The sequence below is a fragment of the Pieris napi genome, chromosome 18 (genome assembly GCF_905475465.1).
Source record: "Pieris napi chromosome 18, ilPieNapi1.2, whole genome shotgun sequence".
Taxonomy (NCBI): Eukaryota; Metazoa; Arthropoda; class Insecta; order Lepidoptera; family Pieridae; genus Pieris; species Pieris napi.
This window is the reverse complement of record NC_062251.1, coordinates 10,635,433-10,648,628: the sequence shown is the minus strand read 5'-3', so window position 1 is coordinate 10,648,628 and position 13,196 is coordinate 10,635,433. Positions and strand designations below refer to the sequence as shown.

Below are 13,196 nucleotides of genomic sequence, written 5' to 3'. Positions count from 1 at the left end.
AGACGGGTAAATATATATTTATGTGCAACAACAAACATTTGTTCCCTAACAAAATTGAGACACATTTTTTTGTAGGATCCTTCCTACGTCTTCCCAAAGGAAATTGGTTTTAAAATCTATAATTATACCTTTAGAAAATTTAGGACGTACCGTCAACGACATCAGTGTGCCTCGTTATTTGTGGACGGTCCGACTCGAACGAGGAACAAGCCCTAGAAGGCATCGTCTCACAACGATTACGAAGTGCCGTTACATCTGTGAACAACGACAGGCAAGAGGTCCTCTGGGTCGGCAGTAGATATGGGGGTACCACAGGGCTCAATTCTTGGCCCTTTCCTCTTTCTTGTTTATATAAATGATCTACCTTTCATGGTAGAGAGAAAACATCAGATAGTTTTGTTTGCTGATGACACGTCCTTGATTTTTAAAATCAAACGACAAATAACAAATTTTGACGATGCTCTGTCTTCGATTGTCCATTGGTTTAGTATGAATAACCTTCTACTTAATGCAAAAAAGACAAAATGCATTAAATTTTGTGCAAAAAATGCAAGGGTTATGGATACTAGACCAATTATAAACGGTGAGGAATTGAATCTGGATGATACAACTGTATTTCTCGGAATCACCATGGATTCAAAACTTCAGTGGTCCCCTCATATTAACGGATTGGCGAAGAGACTTAGTTCTGCAGCCTATGCGGTTAAAAAAATTCGCTCACTAACTGATGTCGATACAGCTAGACTTGTTTATTTTAGTTACTTTCATAGCTTAATGACTTATGGCTTATTATTATGGGGTCATGCTGCTGATGTCGAAACTATTTTCATCCTGCAGAAGAGGGCTATTCGTGCAATCTATAATTTAAAATGTAGGGAATCTCTTAGAGATAAATTCAAGGAAATTAATATACTTACCTTTCCCTCGCAATATATTTATGAAAATATTATGTATGTATACAAAAATAGTGATAAGTTTACTAGAATAGAACATACGCACAATGTTAATACACGGAACAAACGCAGGCTGCAATTTCCCCGTACTAGACTATCTAAAGTTAGTAATTCTTTTTTGGGGAAAGGTATACTCTTCTTTAATAAAATCCCAGAGGCTCTTTTATCACTGCCTTTCAATAAATTTAAGAAATGTATTAAAGAAAAGCTGTGTAAAAAGGCTTACTATAAAGTCAACGATTATCTAGTTGATAAAAGGGCCTGGGACTAGTGCTAGACAGGCTACTTCTAATTAATTTGCGATATTTGTTTTAAATAAGTGTTGTTTGATGATTTGCTGTTTTAAAAGAGTACCGAGAGTTTTTTACGCCGGCTTTTTCTCTCGGCCTACACCCTCTGTCTTCTTTGCCGATGAGTAGGGATGCCTTCAAATTTAATGACGTGGAATAAGTGATACATGTATCTTATGTTCCATAATAAACATATTTTATTTTATTTTTTATCAACGGTGACTTATTAACGGATCGTTTTAATACCGATGTAATTATATACCCATTGCCTACGTATACTTCCGTTTAAGAGCGAAATGACATATATTAATCTATGCATACTTACTTCTACTCATGCTGAAGCTAATTCTTAATTGATACAGTTAGACTTTTGTCTCAAGCATACACAACTTACAAGCTCACGAACAAAGATTTTACAGCAAAATATACATTGGGGAGTATATACAAAGGGTAACGATCACAAAAGCAAATAAACACATGCAGACAAAACACAAGCAAATCCGATAAATGGAAATCAGAAGTGGGATTAGTGTATGCGATGCGATGTTGGTTAGTCGAAGCATGATACATACTCTTGGTATGCGCCGGCGACAGTTTGGAAAACCTTGTGCCGGTACTTGCACGTCTGCACCATGGGTTCTTCTTGATCGTATCCGTTCCATTGACGGTTTTGCAGGAGGAATGCATCAATGTTTTCTCTAAGATAGCTCGGTCTACTTCGTCCCTTGTGAGAGGCTCGGATCTAGTTCTGCCGTGGGCGATCTTCAAAGGCTCCTGGAAGACTGACAGCCGGCGGGGAGTGACACTGTACGGTGGTGTTTAATATGCCGCGCGGGGCGGTCCTGCTTTTCGGGCGTTAGTGTGTTATTCGGCGGTTGGTTTTCTGCTGAAGACAATGAGAAGCGACACGTAAACATCTGGCACCAAGCGTCACCCGGTGCGTTGGTTATTCTTGAATTGACTATGGTACCTTGTGTACGTGTTTAAACGTAGAATCGCAAGACTTTATTTTGCCTGAATGCAACTGTCAACCGAAATGTCAAGTACCATGGTCGGAATGTGATTACAACGTTCATATAAAGATATGGCATGATTTAAAAAATACTTGTTGTGTTTAAACAAAATCTAGCGTACACGCACTGTTGGCCAGTTAATTATATGTTGGAAAGTAACTGTATCGGCCGTTTGTTTTACCATATCTTTACACACAGGTGAGTAAATGACGCACACAACACAAGACCGAACCATCACCGATCCATGCAGACAACAATCATTCATCATACCATACAAATTCAAAGTACATATACTCATACAGATTTTGGGGTACACGGTTATTGTAAATTCAATGTTTAATATTATGAGCGTTGTTAAAACATGCTACATTTTGTTCTTTTGCATTTTCCAAATATCTTTAAAGCCGTTAAATTTCGCAGTTCATTTCATGCTTATCGGTTAATAGAGATGTCACCATCACATTTAAAGCATCAGTTATTAATCGAGCTATTAGAAATTCAATGATTTGATAGTTAACAGTTAATTATACACCACATCAATTTGAGTCACCATTGAAAAGCCATTCAGATATTCTGACGAGAAATTAGTTATCAATCTTTTCTCCGATGGTGAATGAGGATGAACGATGAATGAGTTACGATGCCTCAATAACCAAGCACGACCATTTGACAGCCATGAACGAATTGAGCTGGTGAATGAACATTTCCAACATTCTGTACACTCGGTTTACAATCTAGACAAACTAATTAAAACAGATCCTCACTTCAATCTGTTTTCAAGACAATAATAATAACTTTATTATTTTATATTGATTAATAAAGAAAAGGATTAAATAGTTTACAAGGAAAGATATAATTTCTTAAAAATACTAAAAAAAAATAGTCCTAGTATGCTTTCAAAAGTATGAGAAATAGTTTTCAAAGTAGTTAGACTTGCAAGAAGAGTCTAGAATGTCACCGAGCATACAAGAGAAGAGAATCAGCCAATAGAGCGATCTCGTACCGTTAGTGGGGACGGCAGCGCCCAGCAGCCGAATCGTCAATGGAGTAGGTGGCGAAGGCGCAGACGCACTGCCGTATGCACGCGCCCACGCAGAGGCCCTTCTCTGCAATGCGCAACGCGTGAACCCACTACGCTACATACATACACAATACTAAACTACATTTTAAAGATAGTGTGTGGGGTGTAATTTGTTTCTTCATAGGTTTAATAATTGTGAACTTTTGTATTCATTTGTGTAAATAATCTAACAATTATATACCAAAAAATTTTGAACTAGATATTGAAATTTCTTTTTTTTTACATTTATGATGGCAAACGGGTAGACTCACCTGATGTTAAATGATACCGCCGCCGATGCACTCACATTGCCATAAGTATTGCAAGTGCGTTGCCGGCCTTTTACGAACCATATATAGATGGTAATATAGGTAATTATAAGTTAAACATCATAACTGTAAACTTTTAATGAAGGAATAAACTTTTAACTGATAATTATATTTATACTCGTGAAACTTAAATGGTGAGGATTTGAAATCGTGTAAGGTATTTGAGCTATCTACGTGCTATGTTACATAAGTGATAATGGAACTATGTACTACTAATATAGTTAAACGCTATCTATATATTAGTCAAAACAACTTTATTTACCCACATAGCTTCAATATAAATAGCTATTCTATTTACACAATCATTAAACAAAAATGATAAATATTAAAGAGATATTTTTCAAAATATCTTATTTTAAGAATAACATATAACATATTATTTGGTAGCTTAGTGGGTTAATAAAATTGTCGATCAAACATTCTACTCTACTGTAAGTCAAACAAACTACTATGACACACTATGTATTCTACTAAATGACATCTACAAGTATCTTTTAGTCGAAATCAGCCGCGCAATATAAGACCCTATAGAACTGTACTGTCACTGTAGAATAATAACCTTGTATGTCAAAAAACCATTTATTTTTTATTCTTAAGACTCTTATGTCATTTTACTGGTATAATCATGACCATCTAAAACTATGGACATAATAATATTTTAAAGAACATTGACGAAATGCAATATTTTTCATTTCCTGTAATGTTTGGTTCTCTGGACATACGAGGTTATCATTCAAGCGAGGGTTCAATTGCATACATCAGTTTTCAACTAAAGATTTTTGTACTATTGAACTAATGATCTGCGTAAGAGAAAAGATTTTTTGGAAATCGCACAGTTACAAAATTTTTATTACTTTCATTACAGCGTTGTATAAACTATCTGACTACCCCAGCTTTTTATATAACCAGTCGTAATGTAATCAAAATATTCTATAATATGCAATATTAAGATATACCGTCGTTCTTAAATTCATTAAAGCTCGGTTTCATCAAAAAAATTATGTGTGCCATTATTGAAATTTTATTTAATGTAAGTACGCTTTTCCATTTCCTGACACATTTAACCTGAACCAAATTTAATTGAGAGTGAATGTAATCTGTTTAGTGTGTTAATCACATATTGTAATATCACTTTATTAATTAAAAATATAAAAAGTAAATAATTAGTTTAACTACAAAAGAACATTCTTATTGTTAAACTATAATAAATGTATTCCGATAGCAATTGTTTAAACTAACTTATAAAAACGCCAAGGTCATTTAGTTAAGAGGTAATAAATTATAAACCATTAAATACATACCGTTATAAAGTCCAGCGCGTCCTCTGCCATCTGAGTAGGTTTGCCTTTGTGCGGGTAGTGGGTTCGAACTCTCGAGCAAAGAACTTTTCCCAGGTACCACTATATGATCCTTTTCATTCTCCGACTCTTTCGCGCAGTTCATCATCGCACTGAAAAGTAAATAATCATTTACACAATCTCTGTTTGAATTTGCTTAGCTAATAGACTACATGGTGTAGTGAAATGAGTACGTTTCTTATTTAAAGTAAAAAAATAATACTTTATTATTGTCGATTTATATACCCTTATCTTATCCTAAATTAGATCTGGTTGTAGTTGTTACCTTCCCTAGTTAGTACTACTTAGTATCTTACCCTTGAAAGTGGTAAAATAGGGCCGAGAGCGCGGCTATCTACGGTTTCCTATAAAAGCGGTGCCGTTAACTAACGGCCGTAATGTAACGTTGGGTGACGCCACCCATACGTCTATAAATAATCGGAGTAGGTGTTCTAGAGAACGTCGAGTGTCACCGTAACGTCAAATAGCGGTGCTGTAATTTTCACGACGGCCGTCATAGCGGTGATAAACAGTAGTTCCACGTTTTTCGCGTGTAGCGGTGCACATATTAAATAATACAATGACTTGGACGAGCGAAAATGATGAAAAATTAATTGATTTTGTTAAAAATTATGAAGCTTTGTACAATATCAAATCCAAAGAGTACAGACAAGATCAGATGAAGCAAAATTTGTGGAACGAAATTGGAATAACACTTCAAAAATACGGAAACCACAGCTTGGCCACCGTAAAGACGGCCGTTTATTAACTACCGTAAAATGACAGCCGTTAGTTAACGGCACCGCTTTTCTAGGAAACCGTAGCTGTACTAGTTGAAAAATATGACAATACACATCGTGTTGTTTTGTATTTAAATACGTGTATTATTTGTGTATGTCCTGTTCCATTCCCGGAAAATAACGTATGATTTAATATAAATGTAAAAAAAAATTTGAAAAATATTATAAACTATAATTGTTAATTAAGTTTAAATAAACACCCACAGTTAAACGTACCGAATAGATGTCGTGTCTAAGGTTGAGAATTTTTAAAATGTTATATTTTTTCATATATTAAGCAGACAATCATAATCTGAGTGAGTGCTTTAATTATTTTTAATCAGTCAACATAACACGTTTGCAACAAAAAATTTCGATTCTTCGTTTCGTTTTTCTTTTTTTTGGATAAATTAATTCAGTTTGACTTTAAAAACCAGTTAAAAATGTTCAACCTGAAACTCTGTATAAACAACCTGATAGTGAAGATAACGCTTTATAATGTAACCGTTGCGTCAATAATAAAGTTAGTTTCGACTTGTCTGCATAATTCTGATATTCGCGATCGACGTGTTTAGAGGAAAATATTATAGGATATAATATTATCCTTAAAAAATATAACTAATTTGGGTAAACAAGGAGTGCGGAGCGTGTTAAAGAAGAATAAGTTCATCATGTATCTTCCATTTGTCATATCGCCGTTTCTTATACAAGTAAGATTTATTTTCTTTGTATAAAATGATTTATACAAAACTCTTGTACATTTAAAATGTTAATTATGCTAACAAAAATATATATATTTTATTGTTAATGGGGGTAGTAAAAATAAGTTTAGAATATTTAATTTCTTCGAATTTCAAAAAAAAGTTTTATATTTGACAGAAAAATACATATTAAATAGGATTGTTTTAATCTTCTGTTTAAATTTTCATTGAAGAGCTATATAGTAATTTTAGCTAATTTCTTAATTTAAATTATGACAACCAATTAGGAATGACTTCTCATAGAGAAGTGCTAGCTTAATGGTTACGTGTGCTATTCCTATTACCCTGAATCTCCACGACATCAGGGTCAAAGCCGGCCAAGTGCACCAATAGATCCGTCTTGTACAATTAACACTAGTGCAGAAAAACAGAAACAATTAAATTAATATCGTATGACAAGTATAACAAATGGGTACGTTGCTGGAATTTTACGCTCTTTTTTTCACGGATTGTGGAACTTATGATTGAATTAATATTGATTTTCGTTTTTGCTATACGTACGCTAAAATGTATTGAATGGTCTGTAAACATGAGTTAAGGACCGATCTGGTCACCCAATTCCAAAAAAGTACATTGTTTCTTTCCATTTTCGAGATCATTACTTGAAGTAGGGAGAATGGAAAAAATATATAATGGAGTTGAGTAGTTTATGCATCCATTTTGGAAGATCGATACGCAATTTAAATAAGTTAGCTTGATAGAAAAAAAATGCAAACATCCAATTTTTGACATTTGAATTCATTTTATACCTAACGAAAATGTATAAAGAATATGACTTTGAAATTTACACGATATATTTTATCGCAAGACAAGTAATCCATTTCAGAAAAAAAAAAGTAAAATTACATTAATTTAATGTTTTAATAACTAATTTTTATTACGGGCCGCGCCTCAGTGCTCCACTGAGCCCCGCAGTCCACCCCGAGACACTGACACAGCAATTCGTGCTGGGATCAACGGCGGATCCAGGGGGGGGGTCATGGGGGTCATGACCCCCCCCTGAGCAGGACTTATGTGGACCACTAATTGAACATAATGATTTTATATATATAAATTTGTCACCATACAGATTATATGTAACTACATACCTTCAATATTTAATTAATTTAATATAACATAATAACTTTGTATGATGGCAAACGTTTGGGAATGAACGCATCGAAAATTTGAATTTTCCGCGCCACACTTGCGCGCGCTTGTCGCTATGAAACGTCTAGCTAGACCTTACCTTAATCGAAATCGGAACGACTAAACTTCAACATATCATAACATAGTCTTATTTTAAATTGTGACATCAATATAGTATCCTAATATAGGAAAATTGGATACACTACCCTGTCAGCGAAGCGACAGCAGAAAGGTCTTTCTCTACGTTGCGCAGAATTAAATCGTGGCTAAGATCTTCAATGGTTGAAGATCGCCTAACCGGACTAGCACTTCTCCACGTTCATGAAAACGTACCCGTTGACGTAAATGACGTAATAACGCGTTTCGGGAAAAATTGATTTAGTTATTAAAATATATGTATTTTGTCTGTTTCTATTTTGTTTGATGGAATCCCTTGTCGTACCATCTCTTCACTTTTGCGAAGTTTAGCGTAATACCCCTCGACATACCTCTAGTTGTTATGACAAATCATTCACCACGGTTATGTAATATAAAAAGGCTGCCTCATTCCGTACGTGACGTCAGGCCGAGCTAAGCTCGCCAAAACAGCCCGAGCTGAGCTGTAAAGGCCCTAAAGGCCAACAGCGAGATTCCACTTAAAAAAAAAACGTGATAGTGTTTCTCTGGATGTCTTCAAGAGAAGATGGTAATATGTACGTGTATAAGGTTGATCCAACTAGTGACGTCATTAAATTTTTTTTAGATTCCTCACACCTGGGGGTATACGAAAATACCCCATGTATGTTCCGCGATTTTTTGTAGTTTTCGAGTTATACATTTTTGTGTTTTTTTAATGTTTTCTGCCAGCGAGGTTTCAAAAATTTATATCTTTTTTTGTTGTAGGTATTTTGCAGTTTTTTTTCTGTTAAATGATTGCCTTAAATGATGTTCAAGTAAAAAAAAATCCCAGCTTCTTAAAATTAGTTAAAGCTACTTAAAAAAAGGTTTTAAAGTTAGAAGTTTAGTTTTTAGCTGGATTTGCCCAAACTTGGTCTTTTTTTGTTGTAATCGGTGGATTTTTTTGGTGGATAGGCTTAAAATCATTGAAGCATTAAAAATGTTTTTTTTTTCGACTTTTATTATTCTTATGGTAAATTAAACTTAATAATGTGGTTTTTTAATTAATTATAATACCCGTAAAAAAATGTAGCTGTAATCGGCCTTTTAATGTGGAAAGGCAAAAAATCATTAAAGCATTAAAACTGTTTTTTTTTTAACTTTTATTATCCTTATGGCAAATGAAACTTTACGATCTATTTTTTACTAATTTTAATACCCGTAAAAAAGTAGCTCGTGTAATTCTTACAATCATTTTGGTCTTACCACTCAAAATTCAAAATGTTATTCGAAATGATTATTGCTAGTTGTAAAATTACCTGTTTTTTTTAATAACAAATAAAAAACACAATTTACTGAAAAAATACTATTTCTAATATATAAAATTCTCGTGTCGCGGTGTTTCGACACTCGAGATTTTTTTTTATTTAAACAACATTTAAGACAAATATTATTTCACAGAAAAAAAAACTGCAAAATACCTACAACAAAAAAAGATAGGAATTTTTGAAACATCGCTGGCAGAAAGCATTAAAAAAACACAAAAAAAAATTTAACTCGAAAACTACAAAAAATCGCGGAACATACATGGGGTATTTTCGTATGCCCCCAAGTGTGAGGAATCTAAAAAAGAATTATTGACGTCACTAGTTGGACCAACCTGTATGTACACAATATTATGTGTTAAGTTTTTCAAGTGTACAATAAAGAATAAATATTTTTAAGTGCAATACATACGTACATTAATAAAATACCTACTTTTTACTTGTATCTATTGTTATCAAAATTAAATTATAAAGTACTTGACTTGACCACGACTATGTGACCCCCTCCTGGCACCAAAGCTGGATCCGCCCTTGGCTGGGATAGGGCCTTAAGATACTTTTATAATGTGATTATAATGAAGAAATAAAACATTGGTTACTTCACAAACGAATATTATATTTTCCAGTGTTTCGTGTGTGCAACTGTATCTATGAATGTGCTAAGTAATGGTTGCGCATATGGCTTCCCTGCGGTGCTGCTGCCACAACTCAAACTACCAGATTCTCTCATACCTCTGACCAAGGCCCAGGAGTCATGGATAGGTACGTATTAAGGACCGGAGTTAATAGTTGTAATTAGGGACTCAGATGGTGTATGTTTGTCACGTCATAACAGATTTACTTATAAAATAATAACTCCTCTTACTTATATTTGCTTATTATAGGTGTTTTAACTAATGTACACACAACACAATAAAATATTCACCTTTGCCACTAACAAAGATTCCAAAATATTGAATGATATGGAACAGTGACTAATCTGTGTCTATTAGTAAAGTTTAGTACTTTTATGTATGCTTTAAAATCCAGATTAACTTATGCTAGGATCTAGGATTGTACAGCAGGAAAAATTGTAACTAATAGAAAAAAGATAAGACCGGCTTACTATTATCTGATTAAATTGAGAGGAGACAAATTTATTTTCGTTATCGTACATTTTAACGAGCATGTCACATTTATTTTGTAAATTATTCATATTTAATTCGTACCTAAATTAAACTCTATCTAACCCATCCAACTATTGTTAAATAGCTATAACCTCCTTGTTCTCGGGGAGGCGCTAGTGATTAGTCTAGTACAATATATCCAGCCTTCGATCGGGTGTGCCATTGGTATTTTTTGAGATAGCTCTCTCTGTCAAAATGTGTTTAACGCTGCGTTGAAAAGAGATCGATTAGGAATTAAGTTAAATCAGTTTACTTGGACATATGCGCAATAAAACAGATTTTTTAAAGCATCCAATGTGGCTAGTAGGTAAGCCTCTTGCTAATACATTTTCAAAATCTTATATTTTTCACTCACCCAATAATTTTGTGAGACAATGTAGAACTCGGAAAAATGTAGATAAAAGTAACGTTTTATAATTGTAGATTTTTTCAGCTTCAATTATCACCATAGCGATGTTAGTGGGTAATTTATCCATGCCATTGATACTGGATAAATTGGGTCGAAAAAAGGCGCATTTCTTGATCAATATACCGGCTGTTGTAGGATGGCTTCTGATAATATTTGCAAACAACGTTCAGGTTGGTACAACTAGTATGATTTGTATAGCATTATAAGTGTAAGTAGAAAAGAAATACAAGCAGTAGGTGAGCATTTCATTAGAAATATAAGAATATTATTTGAATTGAAACTTCTTTAGGTGCATGTGGGTAAAAATTTACGGAACGTCACAAAGATGTGCAGCGTTTTTGTCGAAGAAAAGGGAGTGAGCGATTGAGACCGATTAAGAGAGAGTGAGAAAGGGCGAACGTAGCATGAAGCAACACGCTAATGGTTGATGTATTCGTTTAGTAGTTTCATTATTATCATAAGTTAGCAATTATGATAATAATTAATTTGTTATATTATTTGGTAATTGTTACCATATTTATGGTGGTATTTATATATAGACAACAAAAACAAATTTTAGTTCTAGTTTTTAATTAGCCTTAGTATCATTCACTAATATAGAAAGACTGGCAAAATTAATTTATGGGATTTGGGCAGCTTAATTACTCAATAATTAATTTACAAAGAAGTTTCACTTCTGACATGTGTACTTTGTACGCACGCACTTTTTTATTATATAGGAGGGAAAACGAGCCTACGGGACGCCAAAAAAAATGTCATCGCTGCCCATGGACACCCATTTTAGTGGGTGCGTTGCCGGCCTTTTAGGCAGGAGTATACTCTTTCTTTGTAATATAATAATATTAATACGACATCGTATTATTAATATAATAATAATAATACGAGGTCGTATATCCCAGGGAAGACCCACTGGGAGTCGATTCCACAGCTCGCTAGTTCGCAAAAGAAAGTGTCTTGTAAAGCGGTTCGTGGAAGTCTTCCAAATGTTATTCGACAAATTTATCAAATAATTATTTTTAGATTATTCTACTTGCAAGACTGATGCACGGACTATCATTTGGGCAAATGGTACCTCTACGAGCTGTCGTTATAGGAGAGTACTCAAGTCCTAAGAACCGCGGGGCATTCCTAACAACAACTACAGTTGCACAAACACTTGGCATGTTTTTAGTGCATTTGATAGGATCGCTGATACACTGGAAGATGACCGCTCTCATCTGTGTCTCATTCACTTTAATCAGCTTTATCATGACATTTTTTCTACCAGAATCCCCGAGTTGGCTCGCAAGTAAAGGGAAATATGATGAATGTAAACAACATTTCCATAAACTTAGAGGCGATCAGGAAGACGCCGAGCTAAACGAGCTCATCCAAGCTAGAATGGAGCACAATGCGACAAAAACTGTCATAAATCTTAAAAACAGCGTGGAGATTGTACGTAAAGTAGAATTTTATAAGCCCATTCTTCTATTCTTGCATGTCACGTTACTGGTGTATGTGGCTGGTGGGATGAATTTAGCAGTTTACGGGGTAGCTATAGTGGGGCTCATTATGGGCCCGGGCGTTGATGCGAATTTCTGGCTGGTAGAGATAGATATATTACGTATAATCACCAATATACTGGCTGTTTACTTCATGAAGATGTGTTTGCGTCGCACCGTGGCGTTTAGCACTGGTGTCCTGTGCTTAATTGCACACGTCGCTGTAGTTGCCCATGTCATTATGATAAAACAAGGCATTACCTTATTTGACTACATATGGATACCAGCTTTACTACTGAATCTTCAATGTTTCGCTGTATCCGCAGGAGTATTACCAATAATGTGCGTAATTGCTGGGGAAATATTTCCTTTGGCTTACCGCAGCATCGGTATAAGCTTTGGGACCGCTATAGCGACGCTTTTCCACTTTCTAATATTAAAGACCTTCCCCTACCTCACATCTTCAGTGGGTATTGAAGGTGTGTACGGAATATATGGGAGTGTGATTTTGTACTGTTTGATAGTTATGTGGTTTTTGATGCCGGAGACGAAAGGCCGGACGTTGCAACAGATTGAAGACAATTTAAAAGGTGTAGACAGATCGAGTAAAAATGGCTGTAACACCAAAACATCAGCTCCGACCGACAAGTTTTAGTTAATTACATAATACACAATAATTATATAAAAGTGCAATATATTGGAACTATTATATATTTAACTCTCAAACTAAACATTTACAGTTAACTTTCGGCGTAATATTTCAATTCTATTATTTGCAAAAATATTCTTATCTAAATGTACTCACAATTCATTTTTATAGTTGGCTACATAACGTCACATTTACTTATGTTAACACGATAGTAATTTAAAATATGAAAATAGAGGTTAAAAATTAGATGTAGAATTAGTACCTTCCATAAAATTATTTCGTATACTGAGGGAGCTTTTGCCAATAATTTTTTGCAGGCGCGAATTAATTATAACAACGTGATTATTCTCTTCGTATGTTCTTCGCAATTATACGTGTCTATTAATTTAGTATATGTTAGAAAAATTCCTATTAATACGC

The 13,196-nt window shown here is 34.4% G+C and overlaps 2 protein-coding genes across 3 annotated transcripts in view; one reads left to right on the top strand and one right to left on the bottom strand.

Moving 5' to 3' along the window:
• LOC125058673 overlaps positions 1 to 13,196 on the bottom strand; it is a 58,860-nt gene that overhangs the window by 30,241 nt on the left and 15,423 nt on the right. The window contains exons 2-4 of one of the 2 annotated variants that reach the window (XM_047662790.1): positions 4,947 to 5,095; positions 3,260 to 3,392; positions 151 to 255 (exon numbers count right to left, since the gene is read on the bottom strand). In XM_047662790.1, coding sequence (XP_047518746.1) covers positions 151 to 255; positions 3,260 to 3,392; positions 4,947 to 4,976 — 268 coding nt within the window. In that variant the 5' untranslated portion in view covers positions 4,977 to 5,095. The remainder of the gene's footprint in view (positions 1 to 150; positions 256 to 3,259; positions 3,393 to 4,946; positions 5,096 to 13,196) is intronic. The other variant, XM_047662789.1, reaches the window with a different exon arrangement.
• Positions 6,358 to 13,157, top strand: LOC125058692 (facilitated trehalose transporter Tret1-like). The gene is made up of 4 exons (XM_047662829.1): positions 6,358 to 6,471; positions 9,698 to 9,833; positions 10,671 to 10,816; positions 11,667 to 13,157. Exons 1-4 carry the CDS (start codon positions 6,433 to 6,435, stop codon positions 12,780 to 12,782), a joined length of 1,437 nt encoding a protein of 478 aa, XP_047518785.1. The 5' UTR covers positions 6,358 to 6,432; the 3' UTR covers positions 12,783 to 13,157.

Coding starts and splice junctions, on each gene's coding strand:
- LOC125058692 (XM_047662829.1), top strand. CDS start 6,433: ATGTATCTTCCATTTGTCATATCGCCGTTTCTTATACAA. Junction 6,472..9,697: donor TATCGCCGTTTCTTATACAA/GTAAGATTTATT, acceptor TATATTTTCCAG/TGTTTCGTGTGTGCAACTGT. Junction 10,817..11,666: donor TATTTGCAAACAACGTTCAG/GTTGGTACAACT, acceptor AATTATTTTTAG/ATTATTCTACTTGCAAGACT.